Source organism: Gordionus sp. m RMFG-2023, chromosome 2 (genome assembly GCF_954871325.1).
Source record: "Gordionus sp. m RMFG-2023 chromosome 2, tfGorSpeb1-WG-v2, whole genome shotgun sequence".
In the NCBI taxonomy this organism is placed as follows: Eukaryota; Metazoa; Nematomorpha; class Gordioida; order Chordodea; family Parachordodidae; genus Gordionus; species Gordionus sp. m RMFG-2023.
In genome coordinates this window covers 2,972,460-2,988,886 of record NC_088776.1, presented here as the reverse complement: position 1 = coordinate 2,988,886, position 16,427 = coordinate 2,972,460, and the positions used below count along the sequence as shown (strand labels likewise).

Genomic DNA, 16,427 nt, shown 5'->3' with positions numbered 1-16,427 from the left:
AAAACCTGCGTTCGTTAAATGATTTTCAAAAAATTCAAATTCTCGCTCGAGAATTAAGGATAGGTGGTTATATTTTATCAAAATTATTTACGGTATCCCGTCATTACAGAGAAAACAATTACATAGAAACTTTTACAGAGAAAACAATGATTATAGATAATATCGTTTATAAGAGAATATAATTTATAGAGAATGTCATTTATAGAGAATGTCATTTATGTCATTTGAATGTCATTTATAGAGAATGTCATTTATGTCATTTGAAATTTATAGAGAATGGCATTTATAGAGAATGTATTTTATTTACGATATATATATATTGTTATTTTAATAATGGATTAACATAAGTATTCTTGTTAGTTTGTTAAGTATTATCATGAATTATATAAATCAAAATTTGATTTTTTTAAATAAAATAATCCCTTTTTCAATATCCGCGTACGCGGTTGATGATGACCATTATTCACGCGCGTTGTTTCTTCGGGCGAATCTTTTATAAAAAAAATGATTTTTAAAAAAAATTAACCCCCCTTGATTTTTTTAAAAATAAATGCGTAGTGTTGTTAAAAACGCCAATCAAAAAAAATTACGCAATGCCTTGAGATTTTGCTAATAGATGTCCAAAACCGTTCCGCCCATCTATGAGCAAAATCTCTCTAGGGCTTGCGTAATATTTTCTTGGCTGAAAACATTGGGTCGACCCGTTTGTCGTTTAACGCCGCACTAGGGTTAGAACCCCGCGAAATCCCAAAATTTGATAATATAGCTTATGAGTAACTTGCAGCCCAAACCTACCCCGGTTTAAAAAGTCCTATCAATTTACTGATTCGAAATAACCCCATAAGATTAGGAACACGTTTTTTATCGAGTTCGGGTTTTTAATAAACATATTCGGTTCCGGTTGAAGGGAACCGGGTTTCGAATAGGTCCGATATGGAGTTTCCTAAATATAAAGTGATAAGTTATCTTAATGATAAAATTAAATTGCGCTATTTAGTGAATTATTTAATTTTAGAAATCGGTTAACTATATTAAGTTATTTTCTAATACGATTAATCTACTATTTAATTAATAAAAAAGATGAAAAAGGCAAAACGCGATTCACATTATAATGTTACATTTTGAATTAATTTTTTTAATGTAAAGAAAGAAAGAAAGAAAGAAAGAAAGAAAGAAAGAAAGAAAGAAAGAAAGAAAGAAAGAAAGAAAGAAAGAAGGATGGAAAGAAATAATGTTAAATAAATTACATGCAATTTATTTCTATGTACCCACCTAAACATAAAAATAGGTATCATAGAACAGGCATATTTTATATCCCCCAGGAGCCAATTGCCGTATTACCTCACTTAACCCCCTATCTCTAGTGTGGTTAAATCGATTTTTCAAAATTAGCTAACTCAATATTTTATCCAGAAATATATAATGCCATCCTGAAGATTTTGCTCATTAGATGAAACCAAGATTTTGGCATCTATTAACAAGATCTCGAAGCTTCTTAGACAATATTTTCATGGCGGAAATATTGATTTAGCCTTTTAACAACACTACCTAAATGTTAAAGGTTATCACCAAATTTTGGGACAATTCTTGTGTAAATATAATTCAAAAATTTAATTTTCTTCGGGAACTTCACTATAGTGTAGTACAACTTTAATAAAAAAATGAACAAAATTGATACGATGACTTTGGGAGGCATTCCTTCTTTTAAACATAGACCTAGTAGATGGAATAATTTTAGGTCTCGAAGGGTCTAACCTAACCCCGTATATTATAGACTCTCCCCCTAAACTTCCTATGTATACTAAACTCGTAGCATCGAAATATCTAAACTTCGAATTGATAATAAGTGGATTCAAGAATAATAGATTCCCCCCTGCTGAGAATCGAACCACGAACCATTCTCTTAGCCTTGATGGCTCTCAACTCTCATTTTAAAAAAAACTGTTATTTTTTAAAAAATATTAGTAATAGCCAATCCCCACGATCTCTGTCACCATAGAATTTGACTTGGCGCTTAGAGACTCCGCTGGGTTACTTTGGTGTTATAAATTACCAGATTTTGCAGAGAATTTCTAAAAAAAAATATATAAAACAAACACTTACCTAACAACTCCCGAAAAATAATTAGACCCGTCAATCAAGAATTTATTTAACACGATAATTACCTAACTTTTACCATCTTAAAACCTAAAAAATTGAACTTAAGCTTTCTAAAGTTGAGGACTCAACTCGAAGATTTATTGGAAATATTTTTGGATAAAAATATGGGTATGCTGCTTTATAGTGGACCATAAAGTTAGGTAGTTAAACAACACTAGGTATTTCTAAATGACGAAGATCCTCATTAAATTGAAGAGGGGTAGTAAGGGATTGGTAGGGGAGTCGGTAACAAACCAAAGGGGAAACGGGTTACTGGTTTAGATGAGGAGTGTTTTAAAAACGGCTAACTCAATATTTCATCCCAAAAAAAAACTTACACAAGACTGAAGACTTTGCTCATAGGAACGAAGGTCTAGGCATACTTTAACCAAATCTCGAGGCTTATATTTTTCTGGCTAAAATATTGAGTTAGTACATTTCAAAAAATATTGGTAGTTACAGTTACACTAGTTACAATTTTTAAAATATAACCACTTACAGTTACATTTGCAACTAGCGCCTCAAAACGAGCCGTTTTAAAAAGCACTATTGATAAGCACGTATAAAGGTTAAGCATATTACGATTTGTAGCTCATTTTAAAACATGCGTGGCATATCATTCGAATTTTAAAGGCGAATTTTCATGCGTGTTATTAAATCTTATTTTGGTAAATTTTCCTGAATATATATAACCAATTGCAAATGAATTTTAAATTTGATTATAATTTAGCGTAGTAAAGTATCTTTGGTGACTATCGCTAACTCAAACTTAAAATTTTTGTGTGAATTGAATTTAGAAAATTGGAATATGGAAGTGGGATTGCATTTGCACAACGAAGATTTCTCCCATAGATGGCAGAAGTTATATCGAGGCGTATTATACGTAATATTATTTTGGCCAACACTTAATTTAGCGCGTTTTTTTAAAAAATCCGCTAATCGAACCGTTTAGCAACACTAACCGCGAGACTCGATGTATATTTCGGTTTAGCGAAATCAGCGAGATCGTTAATCAAGATAGAATTGTAACGGTATTAAATTAACGGATCGAAAGAACTCCAAACACCTTTTCTTGAATCTAATTATTTCCCTACCATAGGCGTAGCTACGATTTTTTCTAGGAGGTTTCGCCACCCCCTCACCCGCTTATTTCGACCTTTAGCCCGGGTAACACTCGTATTTTAAATTAGTATATATTTATTTTCAGGGTTGTTAAAGGATCTAGATACAAGTATCTAAATATAAAAATGTGGTATCTGTATCTTGATAGATTTTCGAATAAAATATCGGTATCTAGATATTATTTTAGACGATGTATCTGTATCTAGATCCATTTAAAAAGTATCTTTTAACAACTCTGTTTATTTTACATTTAATATAATCCGGTTTTTGGACTCTTAATCATTCCAATTAATATGAATAAACCAACTTTTTTGTGGTACGGTTTCGTGAAAAAGAAATTCGGGGTATAAATACGAAATTCATTTCGGCAAAATAATATAAAAAATTAGACTAAATCTTAAAAAACAATTCATCTATTACGATAAAATATTTTCGATAAAGTTTTTATCCTTTTCGTGTCGTGGAAACCCTTTCTAAAGTAATCATAAAAAAACACAATAAAGATCATTTCAAATAAGAGTCGTTATAAACTAGTCCAAAAAAAATGGAAGCGCGGTGAAAGAAACAGCTGTTTAAAATCGAATGAAGCGTAGAAAAACGAAACGCATTTCATCTAAAACAAAATTTCTCCACTCCTCTATCCCTCTGCTAACAGCTATGTTATATGGCATACATACCTCATCTCTTATTATTTATGCCTTTTAATACTAAACAATATCATCTAAATATTAAAATAATATATTCGACATCGATTTTCGGTAATCGGGATATAACAAACCTATTTTGTGGCGAAAAAGCAAAATATAAAGATTATAATCAAAAAAAAGACGCGTTCGTAATAATGCATTTCCAAGGGGTCGTTGAATGCTAATCAGCTGGAGCCGCCATTTTGGTAACCCATACAAGCTCATATTCTCATGTTACAAAACTACTATTAAATTGATAAACTCGCTTCCATATTATCTCGATGATCAGGCAAATTCTTTGATAAAGTTTGATGTCAGAACATAGGAAATAAATTTGGCCTCTCGTTTTTAAAATTTTTTGATATAATGATTACGGGTAATCAAAATGGCGTGCCCATACGGATAATCAAAATGGCGTCCCCAGCTGTTTTCCTGCATCGTCAATGCTTTTATAGAAATTAAAAGAAGTCCTAATAGTTGTACCAATAGTATATATATCAAGTTTAAACTATTACCACCCACCAGGATTTAATATCTAATAACTGAAAATGATGAAACATATGTTGCCGAGTTCAATACAAAATAGCATTGAGCTGAAGTTCTAGGTATTGGCCAAAGAACGAATAAAAAAATAAAAGACAAATTTGTAAATTATAGCTAAAAAGCATAGCATGCAAGTTTATATTATTTTTTTTATACATGACAATTTTATATCAGATCCAATAAAAATATATATTTAAAATTTTTTTTATAATATATTTATATATAATAATGTAAATAATTCATGCATCATGCAATTATCTAGAATTGAGCCTTTTATACTTTTATACTTAAGAGTGATAAAAAGTGACTTAGAATAAAAGTTTACGAGTATTTTATATATAATTGAAATAGAAGAAGAAAAAAAATAAAATTTAAAAAAATGATCTAAAAATGCAAAATTAAAATTTAGATAATTAAAATAAAACTGATAAAAAGATACAAAATCGTTAAAATCGCAAATTCTTTGTGTAAATTAGAGAGGCCACCGGAAGTGGTGAATACAACTGAAGAGTCAGTAGAGGTCGGTAAATGCGTATCTTTTACCTCTCCGCAATTGATATTCTTCAACATATTGATGTAGTCGGTTCCTAGGTATTCGCGAAAATTTTGCATGTTTGGCGGCACTCGTTCCAGCTTCGTGGTATCGTCCTTGAATAGGGTGTCCTTTTCGTTAGGAGAGGATCTAAATAGGCTAAATGTGTTGGGGTCCGATTTAGTAATTTCTCCGAAACTTTCCTGAGCTCTAAGGAACAAGTTTATTATATCTCTCTGTTTGGTCCAATTTTTGGGGGATGCAACCATGACTTCAGCGGGAACTTTGGTTATGAAGCAACTATTTAGAATCATATGGAAAATTTATATTTGTATATAATTAAATAAATATGTCATTACCTCTTCCATTGACTGACACCTTTGCGCGTACCGTCTCTACATAACAATTCGTAATCGTGAGATTGCAGGCCTCTAGCCCAGGGCTGTTGATTATTGCCATCTGTGTTATCTTGAACAGTTGTGTGTTTCATAAAAGCGACAGTGCCCGGACCACTCTCCACCAAGCAACGGAAAGAACCGGAATAATCGTAAAAAGGTTCAGCGGAGTTCCTAAGTTCAATTCAATAATATTAGATTTAAGAAAAATTGAATTTAAAAGAAGTAGATTTTTTGGGGGGTGTTAGTGTAACTAATGATATATTTCATATACAACGATACCTGGCACAAAAGTCCTTTCCCTTTCCTTTGCACAAAGCGCAGAGATTGACGGGATTCGGTTTTTTGGGATTTCGGAAGAATCTTGGATCGTTAGCTCCAGGAGCGCAGCTTTGCTTGAAGAATTGGCTCACTACTTCCGGAATATTGCAGCCAGAGTCTTTGAGCGCTTTCGACGATATTTGCTTCGAATCTATCAAGAAGCTGACGGGCACGTTCCATCCAGCCGTTTTGTCGATGCCGGTATGACAAGATTTTAAGCCTTTTTATTTTGGGCGGGAAAATTTTTTTAAAATTTTAATTTTTGTTATAAAATTTTTACCCTTCAGATTTTTTAAATCTATTTTGCTATCGCTCTTTTTGACCACGGCCACGGCGTAGTAAGAAGCATCATTCGCGCCATAATTTTCGTGAAGAATTGGTACCAACCCGTATTTCCTATTTATATGATATAATTACAAGTTACTTCTTTTCGAAATAAGTAAAAAAAAAAAACGTAAAAAATTCAAATCATTTAACCGTTTAGAAACTCAAAACAACTCTATTCGCTATCCGAACTCGTTGTTTACGAATAACATAAATATCCGAACTCGAATAAATCGGAGGTATGCGCGGGAACCGGGCTGACCCGCGCCCTATTAAATATATAATTAAAAAGTGAACCCATGGGTTGGACCGAGTTTAAAATTCAAATTTCCTTTTCATAGGTTAGGGCTCGGGTTTTGGATCGCGGGGTAGGTTTAGTCTTATATTTAAAAAAAAAAACTCTGGACTGAGCTAGCCTGGGGGGGCTAAAACTATTTATCTTTTAGACTACGGGCGGACCGGACTGCGGGCGAACCGGTTGTAATCAATGTTTTGGTCCATTTAGATTAACCCCTCTGAACCTAATTTACAATCGATACACAATTCCTCTCATATAATTAATTGGTAAACTATCAATTTTCTTGGAATGCCTTGGGTGTCCAGGGCCTATCACAAATACCCGAACTAAGTTTGGCCAATCATATTCTTTTTTTTAAAAAAAAAGGTTAAAATTTTTTATCGATAGCAGTTGGAATCTTATAATATTCATTTACCGCTCAAATATTTTCAATTTCGAAACAAAATTTACGGAAAAACCCAACTGTCAAAAATATCGAAATTTAAATATAAACCGCGAAAAAGAAACAGGGCCGTAACAATTATATAAAATAGAATCTGAGCAATACCAAAAGATTTATTAGAAAGAATATTTTATTTATAGGCAAAAATGTTAAGGAATTTCGTTTTTCCGGAAGCAGTAATCCACAAGGCATGGGTAAAATGTCCGGCTACATCCGTTCCCTAATCTTAGTAACAATATAAATAATTAGTTTAATAATTACGATCCAGCTAAATAGGCGTCTCCGCCATCTAAGATAGCAATGTCGGCGTCTCCGCTGGATATCTTCTTCATGCATTCTTCGTGCGTTTCAGCTTTCAGAGGTATGATTTTGGGGAACCAATTTTTGATCGAAAATTCTCGAGACATTTGAACGACTTTGTTCAATTCGTTCTTAGACGTAACGCAGAATATGGCCATTTCCGTGTTACATTTGTTATTCCCCTCAACCACGCCGGCGTAAGAACCTTTACAAAATAAAAGTTTTTGAGCGAATAATATAATTTTTACGAAATTTTAAAGACGGACGTTTAATCATCTAACCTAAATACGATTTCGAAGTATTGCGACTTCCGACGTCAATCAATTCGACTGTCGAATCCTTGAATAGCAAATCTTTATGACCATATATCTTGTTGCTTTGTCCGAACATGCGAAACTTATCTGTTTGAGAGCCGTTGACACCGAAAACCTTTTTAAAAATGGTATTATTAAAGTCATATGGGGGACTTATTATTTTTATTATACCTTTTGACCTTCCAGCAACAAATTTTTGAAGGCCTGTTTAGATTTATCGCTTTGGCCCGATAACGTCATAACCGCGTGTGCCGGCGAACTTCCCCAGAAGCAATCCTGGCTGTCGAAGATGCTAGCTTTGCGGCCGTCGGGACACAACAGCTTAAAATCGGTATCCTTGAAACCATCTCTCAGCTGACCTTTAGTCATTTCCAAGGGTGTGGCATCCTTGACGAACGCTATATCTCCCTGGCCATCTCTCAAACATTTGAACGCGCCATCGTATCCGGCATACTCGTCGTCCGATGTGGAGCAGTGTTTTTCACCAGTTCCGGCGCATAATTCGCACATGTTGTCAACATTGTTGCCTAAATTTTTTTTAAAAAAAAATTGTATATTATTAATATTAGAGATCCGCAAAATATTAGCCCGACCTGAATCCGGCCCGGTTAAAATAATTCGGGTTCGGGCCGGGTCGGGTCGGCAATTAAAAAAAATTTCGGGCCGGGCTTGAAAAATTAGGCCCTACGCAGATCTCTGATTAATATATTCTCAAATAGGAAAAAAATCAACTGGTTTACCCCCAATTTTATATGTCTCGTTATTGGCACCGGGAGCGCAGCTGGCTTTAAAAAATTTGGAGGCTGATAATACGGGATTATTACAATCGACGACTTCCATGACTCCACTCCTTAGTAATGTACCTAACAAAAAAAAATCATGATTTTTTTAAATTTCGATTAAATTACGGATTGAAAATTTGAATGATTTTAATCACTAGTATACCCCCCCCCCTTGATATCATCATCTTTCATTAAGGAGTGTACTCCAAGGCATGGCTCAAAAAATAAAACTCGAGGGGATGGAGGAAAATATGGTTTTTTTCTAGATATCATTTTGGGTTAAAGTATCGATATCGAAATACAAATTAATAGGTTAAATATTAGTGTTATCAAAGTAACTAGTTACTTTTTTTGAGAAAAATTAGTAGCTCTAACAATATGTTTAAATAGTATGTGTATATATATATCCTATGTATTAAGATTATACGATTGATTTTCTCAAATTCAAAAATATACTGTTTATTAAATATAATGTCTTACTCAAAAAACGCTCCCGTAGAACGTTTGTTAAAAAAAGCTTACGCAGGCGTCAAATTTTTTACGCAAAAAATATATTTTATAGTGCCTTTTATTATATATTTTTTGCTGATGCAAAATTTCAGTTTGTAGCCTTTACTTCACGCGGTATATATAATTCCATGAAGACTCTCTGCTAGACGCCGATGGCAAAAAACAGAGATATTTGGACGTCATATAACTTAAGATGCTGGCTATAACAGATAGGGATGAATTGCTGGGTTTGGGTTAGGATTGGGAGAAAACATCATATGCATAAAGTTTTTTTGTCCGCCTAACTGGTAAGCGTGACGCGCGTCTGGTTTTTGCGGTCTAGAGGAGGAAATTGGGGAGTTGAAGGCGGTTCGCGAACCCTGGGGAAGGTGGGGGACTTTAATAAAACTCTCATTTCTTATGGTGTAAGGCGGCGACTTGATAATTTTTTTGAACACGTGAGGCTATGGTGACGAAAAGCATCGACTATACCCTCAATCCTGCATAGGTTTTACGCTACCATTTTATAGGCGATCGAAGTTAGTCCGCTACCTCGATCTCGTGCTGAGCAAAAGACCAAAGTGACTACTAAGGAGTGTGCATCAAGCAATACCTATCCAATTTTGTGAGTTTGAGTGGGATCTAGTTTTAATAGTGAAAGAACTGACTCATCAGCAGTTGATGGTCAAAGTTTCTTCGCGAAAAAGGTCGCACAAAACTATTTTTTCAGGGTAAAAATAAGTGCATTTAAAAAAGGGGCATCATTTGACTAATATTTTCTGGCATTGCTCAAGGAAGGCTATCGGGCAACTTGATTTTGCTTAGAAAATTTACGAAAAAGATAAGTTCTATATAAAAGGAAGACTGAGTGAACTTTATGGAAATCTCGTACAAATTCGTCCCCCATCCAGAGGGAAGGGAGCCATCTACGAATTCCTGTCAGACAGATCTAGATCAATAAAATTCTTGAATAAAAAAAAAGGATCCTTTCATGAAATAAAATATGTGGTGGGTAGGTAGATAGATAAAATGTTTCTTAAAATGAGGTCTTAAGATCAGGGGATTTTGAATGATGGAAGGATGTGGGTTGGGAAGCAGATTTATTATTCATAACGGTATAAACGAATGATCCAAGCGGAGTGACATTATGTTTAAAGTGATGGATTATTCGGATATTCGTGAATGGATCAACTAATGTACAATCCAATTACAAAATGATTATGATCCAGATTGAAAAAGATCTCTTTAAAGGGGATGAGGGGTGTGGGGGGGGGGGTTCAGGTTTTTCGTACCCGAAGTTTAAAAAGGGGCGAACTGAGTTAACGGTCAAACTTGTTGAATTTACTCTTGGAAACTCAATAGAGAGTCGTGAGACCAATGGAGGCGTAGTAATTCTGGCGGAAAAATATGGCGACAACCGGAATAGAGGCGCGTTTATTTAAGGCCCAATTCGCATATTATTTTTTGTAATAGATTCGAATTTAACCTTAAAGGCAATCGATAATATGATTATTCGTATTAAAATGTATATTATTAGTTGTGTATGATGATTAATCGATGTATTTAGATTGTATTTGTAAAAAGATTTACACATATATAGACTGAAGTACAAAAATATGACGATACAAAGTTAAAATATAATAAAAAATAGTTCTGTCGCTAACTTTGGATTTTTGGAGAGAAAAAAGAAAGAAATACTAACTAAGAGAACGTTAAAGTCTTCTAGTTTTTGATTCTACGAATAAATTACCTTGGTGACAAGTTCTTCTGAATAAGGGAAACCGAACCTTTAAAAGTATTCTTTTATTTTTCCCAAATTTCTAAAGAAAAAGACTTTTAATCTTATATTTCATTTACTAATTCATTGCTTATATTTACGATTATAAACTAATAAATTTAATAATACTTTTAAAAATCCTATACAAAAAATTTAATCATTTTAAATTTAAACCCTATACCAAATCAACACACAATATTTTGGACCAACGTACTCAGTGTAACTGGGGAGCCTTGGTTCAAAAAAAAATTAAATTTCCTAATTGGAACTTTACATTGAGATGTTACATATTGATCTAAGATTAGAGGTTATTTATGTTATATTTATTGATATGTTTGAGATAGAAAAAGTGGGCCAACATGCCCCGGTCTCCCAGAAACTATAAATCAACCATTTTTTTTATAACCAATAGGAATGATCCACCCCGAGCTCCTTCCAACAGCTGTATGGCAACTCTTTTTGTTCTTTAGATCGTTTAAGGAGTTGATCGAATTGTCGGACGCTTTTATAACGGCGACTCCATTATATTTCGGTTTTTTGACTCCCTTATCTTATTATTATAAAAAAAGTAATTAAATAATAAATAAATTTATCTTTAATCTACATAATAACTCAACACAATTTATAAATCCCCCCCCCCCCTAATCAAACGTCAATCTGTTTTTCCCGGCAATGTGTCACTTTTTTTTTCAAACTCTAAAATCATTTTTTTAGCGCCTTTTTTTAAATTTAAAACCCGGAAATGTATTTGTTCATGTTCGGAATTCCTAACCCTATTAAATATGAAACAATTTCGTAATGAACTTTTTTGAACTTAATATTATATTAATTGTAAATGACTCACAGGTTAACGAATAGAATTTTTCTTAAAATTCATAAGATAGGTTATTCCAACCTAGACTGACAATTCATTCATTAAAGGTGCACATCTATGCAAATCAGCTGGAGACGCCATCTCGGTTACACTAATCGTTATTAAAATTTTAAACGAGAGGCCTAATTCATTCCTATATCTGATGCGAACTTTATATAATAAGAAGCAAGTTATCGATTAGTAGTTTTGAACGTGAGAATGATTACCATATGCGTTACCAAAATGGCGGCTCCCAGCTGATTTGCTTTTAACGACGCTTCAAAAATTGCATTTTAAATGAAACGAATCGTCAGTCTAGGGTATTATTATATATGTCATTCATTGGCTGGAATACATATTTCCGGTAAAAATCTCGACGATAACATATGGTCTCTGGAAGAAAAAAATAATTACCCGTTCCGTAGACTTCGGCTAATATAGGGGACAGGCTGAATTCCTGTCCGGCTTTGTAGATGTATCCGGGATCTAGGCTCACCAAATCGGCTTCGAAGTTCTTTATTTTGGTCATGCAATCGAACACGTCCTTCCCCACGAGGCATTCGAGTCGAGGTGTCAGACCCAAGTCGCCGAATGCCCGACTCATGGCCAGGCATTTGTTATTTTCCTCTACATTTATCACGCACCACCGAGCTTTAAAAAAAAATAAAAAAAATAATTAAAGGAGATTTAAATCTTTTGGCGCGAGATTTGAAAAGTTTGGCGCGATATTGAGGGAGCTGGGGGGTCAAGCGGGATCAATAAAGTAAAGACACAATTTTCCTACATTCAAAATATGTTTATATGCTACTACGAAAATTTCGAAAAAAAAATGTTAATAATAATAAATTAACGCGGGGAACAGCTGTTAACAGTGAAAATTGGAGACAGGTTTTCCTTAAGGAAGAAAAAAAAAATGTTCTGTTCTTTCTAAGCTTCGGTCCCTATTGACCTAGTCGTATCGGCTCTGGAACGTTTTAATTACTAGTGTTGTTAAATGTCACGTGCCCGTTTTTAAAAACGGTAAACACAATATTTCATCCAAAAAAAATATATATATTAAGCAAGCTTGAAGATTTTGCTCATAGAAGGAACAGGGGTCTAGGCAATTTTTTCTGGCTAACAACACTACTAATTACCTTCAGTAACGTTATGAAATAGTAATTGCTTGGAATATTTAATAATGACAACTTTCTAATTATCTTGGTTACGTGTATGTCGGGCTTCTGATGTTATATAAAATACTTTTATAATGTTCCATATATTGACCAAAACGTAACCTCCATTAATTGAACACTACATTATAGCTAAAATAGAATTGGTTTGGTCCTTCCTGTCGAACCAATTTTTAAAGCCTGAGAGTTCTCCTTATGGTTTTGTTCTTTTATAAGACAAGTGACTTTTTTGGCGACAAATTAGTTCCACGAGAAAATCCTTTCACAAGAATTCAATGTTCCTTGTCAATTACAATTACCTGTCAGATTGACAGGGATGTCAATATAAATGACAAATGTTTATTTTGATATCGGTCTTTCTAGCTGATTTTTTTTTAAAACTTTTTTCATTATCCACTTTCAATCTGATCTTATTGATTTAAGTTCTGGTCTCTCCCCCTAGTCTAACCTCCACTAGGAAAGCTCAAATTACATTGAGGAAGAGGGGGGGGGGAATCAAGTAACTTAAGTAAATTTTTTTTTAAAAATTCAATTATGGTACGAGGTTGATTGGGAAAATCCAATCACTTCTATATTCATATAAATATTTGCTTGGTAAGGGAGGTTTTGTACCTCGAGGATAGCTAACTTACAATTCTCTTAATTTTTCATTTTGATTTCACTTTAAAATGGGCGGTTATATACGGTATAAATTTCAAAGACTCGCAAAATCCAGCCCAAGGAATAACCCCCCCATAAACTTAAGCGGACCTTAAAATAAAATGAATTATAAGTATTTTTGGCTGGGCTCAGTTTCTAAAACCAACTGGACCTAAAAAAAACTGTAAATTCTAAAAATAGGCGGATTTTAATCCCTCCAATAAAAGATACAACCCCCTGAGTATGCCAATTATTTTTGTTCCTCTTAATTATTTCCCATCTTTTTTATCCCGGTTTGATGGGCGTTTTACTAGAGAACTAAACGTTGTTGTCATAATAATAACCTAGACTGATCACGCATACATTAAAAGTGTCCATCAATGAAAAACAGCTGGAGACGCCATTTTGGTGACCCATATCATTATTTAAAAATTTAAAACGAGAGGCCAATTTATTCCTATATCAGATGCGAACTTTATTAAAAGAATTACCGGATCATCGAGATAATAAGGGAAGCGAGTTATCAATTTAATAGCAATTTTTAACATGAGAATAATTACCATATGGGTTTTACCAAAATGGCGGGTCCAGCTGATTTGCATTCAACGACGCTTTCGCATGCATCGTCAGTCTAGGTATTATTATTGACGTCTAAGGCTAGTACGCTTAATGTCACGTTCGCATATCAAGTAAAAATAATAAACAAACTTATAAACCAGAGTTGTTAAAGGATCTAGATACTTATAAAAATGCGGTATCTGTATCTGTATAGATTTTTGATTAAAATATCTGTATCTAGATATTATTTTAGACGATGTATCTGTATCTAGATCCATTTAAAAAGTATCTTTTAACAACTCTGTTATAAACTAATACAAAACTGTCAAAAGTGTCAACTACTAAACAATATTTCGTAAATATCATCATTCATTAAAAAGATATTATTAAAACTTTTCAAAATATTTAATTAATGCAAAATTTTTTTATAAATATTCTTAGCCCCCCTGGGAGTTATAAGGACCTTTTTTTAAAAAAATGATTATCTATTATTAAGTCTAATAATAAATTAAAGAAATATTTTATAAATTTATAAATTATAAATAAAATCAAAATTAATATTTTTGATTATCAATCTTTTTCAGAAATTTTTTTTTTCTAAATCACCCGTTAGGGGTTCTATGAAACGCGTACTAAAAAGAGATTCATAATTTTGGTCAAAAAATTAGATAAATAATAAATTCGAATTTTATGGAAATCCTGTCGATGGTTCCTATGCGCGGATCTTTACCATATGGGTTGGGGATTCTTAGATTTCCAGGGAAATATTCTAATAGTGCCATTCCCCTCCCACCTTCCATTTAGCGAAATCCTGGATAAGTGCTATGAACTATTGAGTAGTTGGAGATCTCTAAAATTGGTCTTTCCTTACAACACAACCCATGAGGATATTAAACCCCCCCCCACTCCATATTTTAAAATCATTCTTCACGACGAACCTGTCTTTTAAGTTTATCACCTTCTCGGGATTTTTTACATCCTTCTGTCAAAATATTTTCGGACAACTCGATTCAAATCCATTTTTTTTTTTAAATTTCTTCCCTGAATTATATTCCATCGCCTTTTACACTTTAAAAATTTTTTTTTTATCCTCTCAAATTTTTGCCTATTTTTTTAAATCTTCCCTTTGAAACATCTTGATTTTAATTGGTCATTTGCTTCTTCGCACTAACCAATTACAATGTGGCAGGATTTTGTTAAGGGGATTTTTTTTTTTAGGTTCACTCATTATAGGCCCACGGATTTTTAAAAAATAATTATTTAACATATAACTCAGCCTTTTGTTTCTCTCAAATTATTGTTTATATAGGAATATATTGCATATATATTTTTGAGAAGTGATGGGAGTAGAGGTTAGTTTTTTCTTTAACAAGGGGGGGGGGGGAATTCTTCTTATCTAAATAAACATGCGAATTTCCGGGTGAAGTGGGAACGGCTAGATGTCTGCGTTGGGCGGATTTTTGGCCCGCTCGCCAATATTTCTGGCGGGCTTGGTCTGGTTTTCTAAAAATATTTTTAGCGCTAGAGGGCTGTGAAGAAAATTTAAAACGACGAGTGTGGCTGGCTTTTTGGGCTAAAAACCAGCCCATCGCAGACATCTAAGAACGGCTCCATGCCAACTCCCCCCCCCCTCCCGTTCCAATCGCTTATCACGTCACATCCCAAAAAATAGTTATGTGATTATAAATTAGAATTTATATTTTTAATGAATTGGGCTCATGTATGGGCCGGATATATATATAGATACATATATATATGTATCGACATTAGAAGTTAATTTTAAAAGATTATCAGAGTTGTTAAAGGATCTAGATACCCTGTATCTAGATATAAAAATATGGTATCTGTATCTAGATAGATTTTTGATTAAAATATATGTATCTAGATATTATTTTAGACGATGTATCTGTATCTAGATCCATTTAAAAAATATCTTTTAACAAACTCTGAAGATTATATAATAAATTAATGACAATTAAATATTACCCGTTAATCCATCTTGGCATTTTACCGAGATTAAGGTGAGGATCAATAAGATTAAACGACAGAAAACCATTCCGAATTAAGAATTAAGTAAATAATTTTTTTTTTTTTTTAAAAAATAATAAATAAAAATTTATATTTAATAATATTATTATTACACTACACTACACTACACTTTTGTTAGTCGTTAATAAAAAGAATTGTTTTTAACCTGAGGAAAAAAAAATATATATTTTATTATTTTTTTTTAACAAATCGTGAGTCGTTAGTGAATTTTATATGAAATCTTATACATAACATTAAACTTTTAGGGACCCCCATATAGGTAAATAAACTATTATATATGATATTTTTATTTTTAAATAAATATTTTAAATAATATTTATTATTATCTTGTTTAAATATTGTAACTTATTTTTAAAGTTATTTTGAAGTAAATAAATAAAAGTAATATTCGTTTTCAAATGTCCTCATTTATTATGTAAAATTTACAATGTTTATTTTTAAAATATATATTTTTTTTTTATTAAAAAATTTGATTTTTCCCGTTTATAAAATTTATTTCAAATTAATTTGTCAAACTTATATTAATGTTAGCTAATTTTGTATATATATATATAAATTTAAAAAGCAAGTGATATTTTCTATTAATCATAATTGATTTTTAAATAATTCTGACGAAGGCACAAAAAATCTCTTCTCTTCTCTGTTAAATTTATCAATAAAAGTCAAATGATAGATGGCATGGCAAAACGCTT

At 32.7% G+C, this 16,427-nt stretch overlaps 1 protein-coding gene across 1 annotated transcript; it reads right to left on the bottom strand.

Moving 5' to 3' along the window:
- Positions 1 to 282: 282 nt before the first annotated feature.
- On the bottom strand, positions 283 to 15,905 carry LOC135925026 (melanotransferrin-like). Its single transcript, XM_065460162.1, has 12 exons — positions 15,673 to 15,905; positions 11,732 to 11,968; positions 10,871 to 11,014; positions 8,157 to 8,279; positions 7,588 to 7,943; positions 7,384 to 7,531; positions 7,064 to 7,307; positions 6,019 to 6,134; positions 5,700 to 5,958; positions 5,382 to 5,591; positions 5,034 to 5,322; positions 283 to 490 (listed from the first exon to the last, which is right to left on the bottom strand). Exons 1-12 carry the CDS (start codon positions 15,740 to 15,742, stop codon positions 464 to 466), a joined length of 2,223 nt encoding a protein of 740 aa, XP_065316234.1. The 5' UTR covers positions 15,743 to 15,905; the 3' UTR covers positions 283 to 463.
- Positions 15,906 to 16,427: the final 522 nt, after the last annotated feature.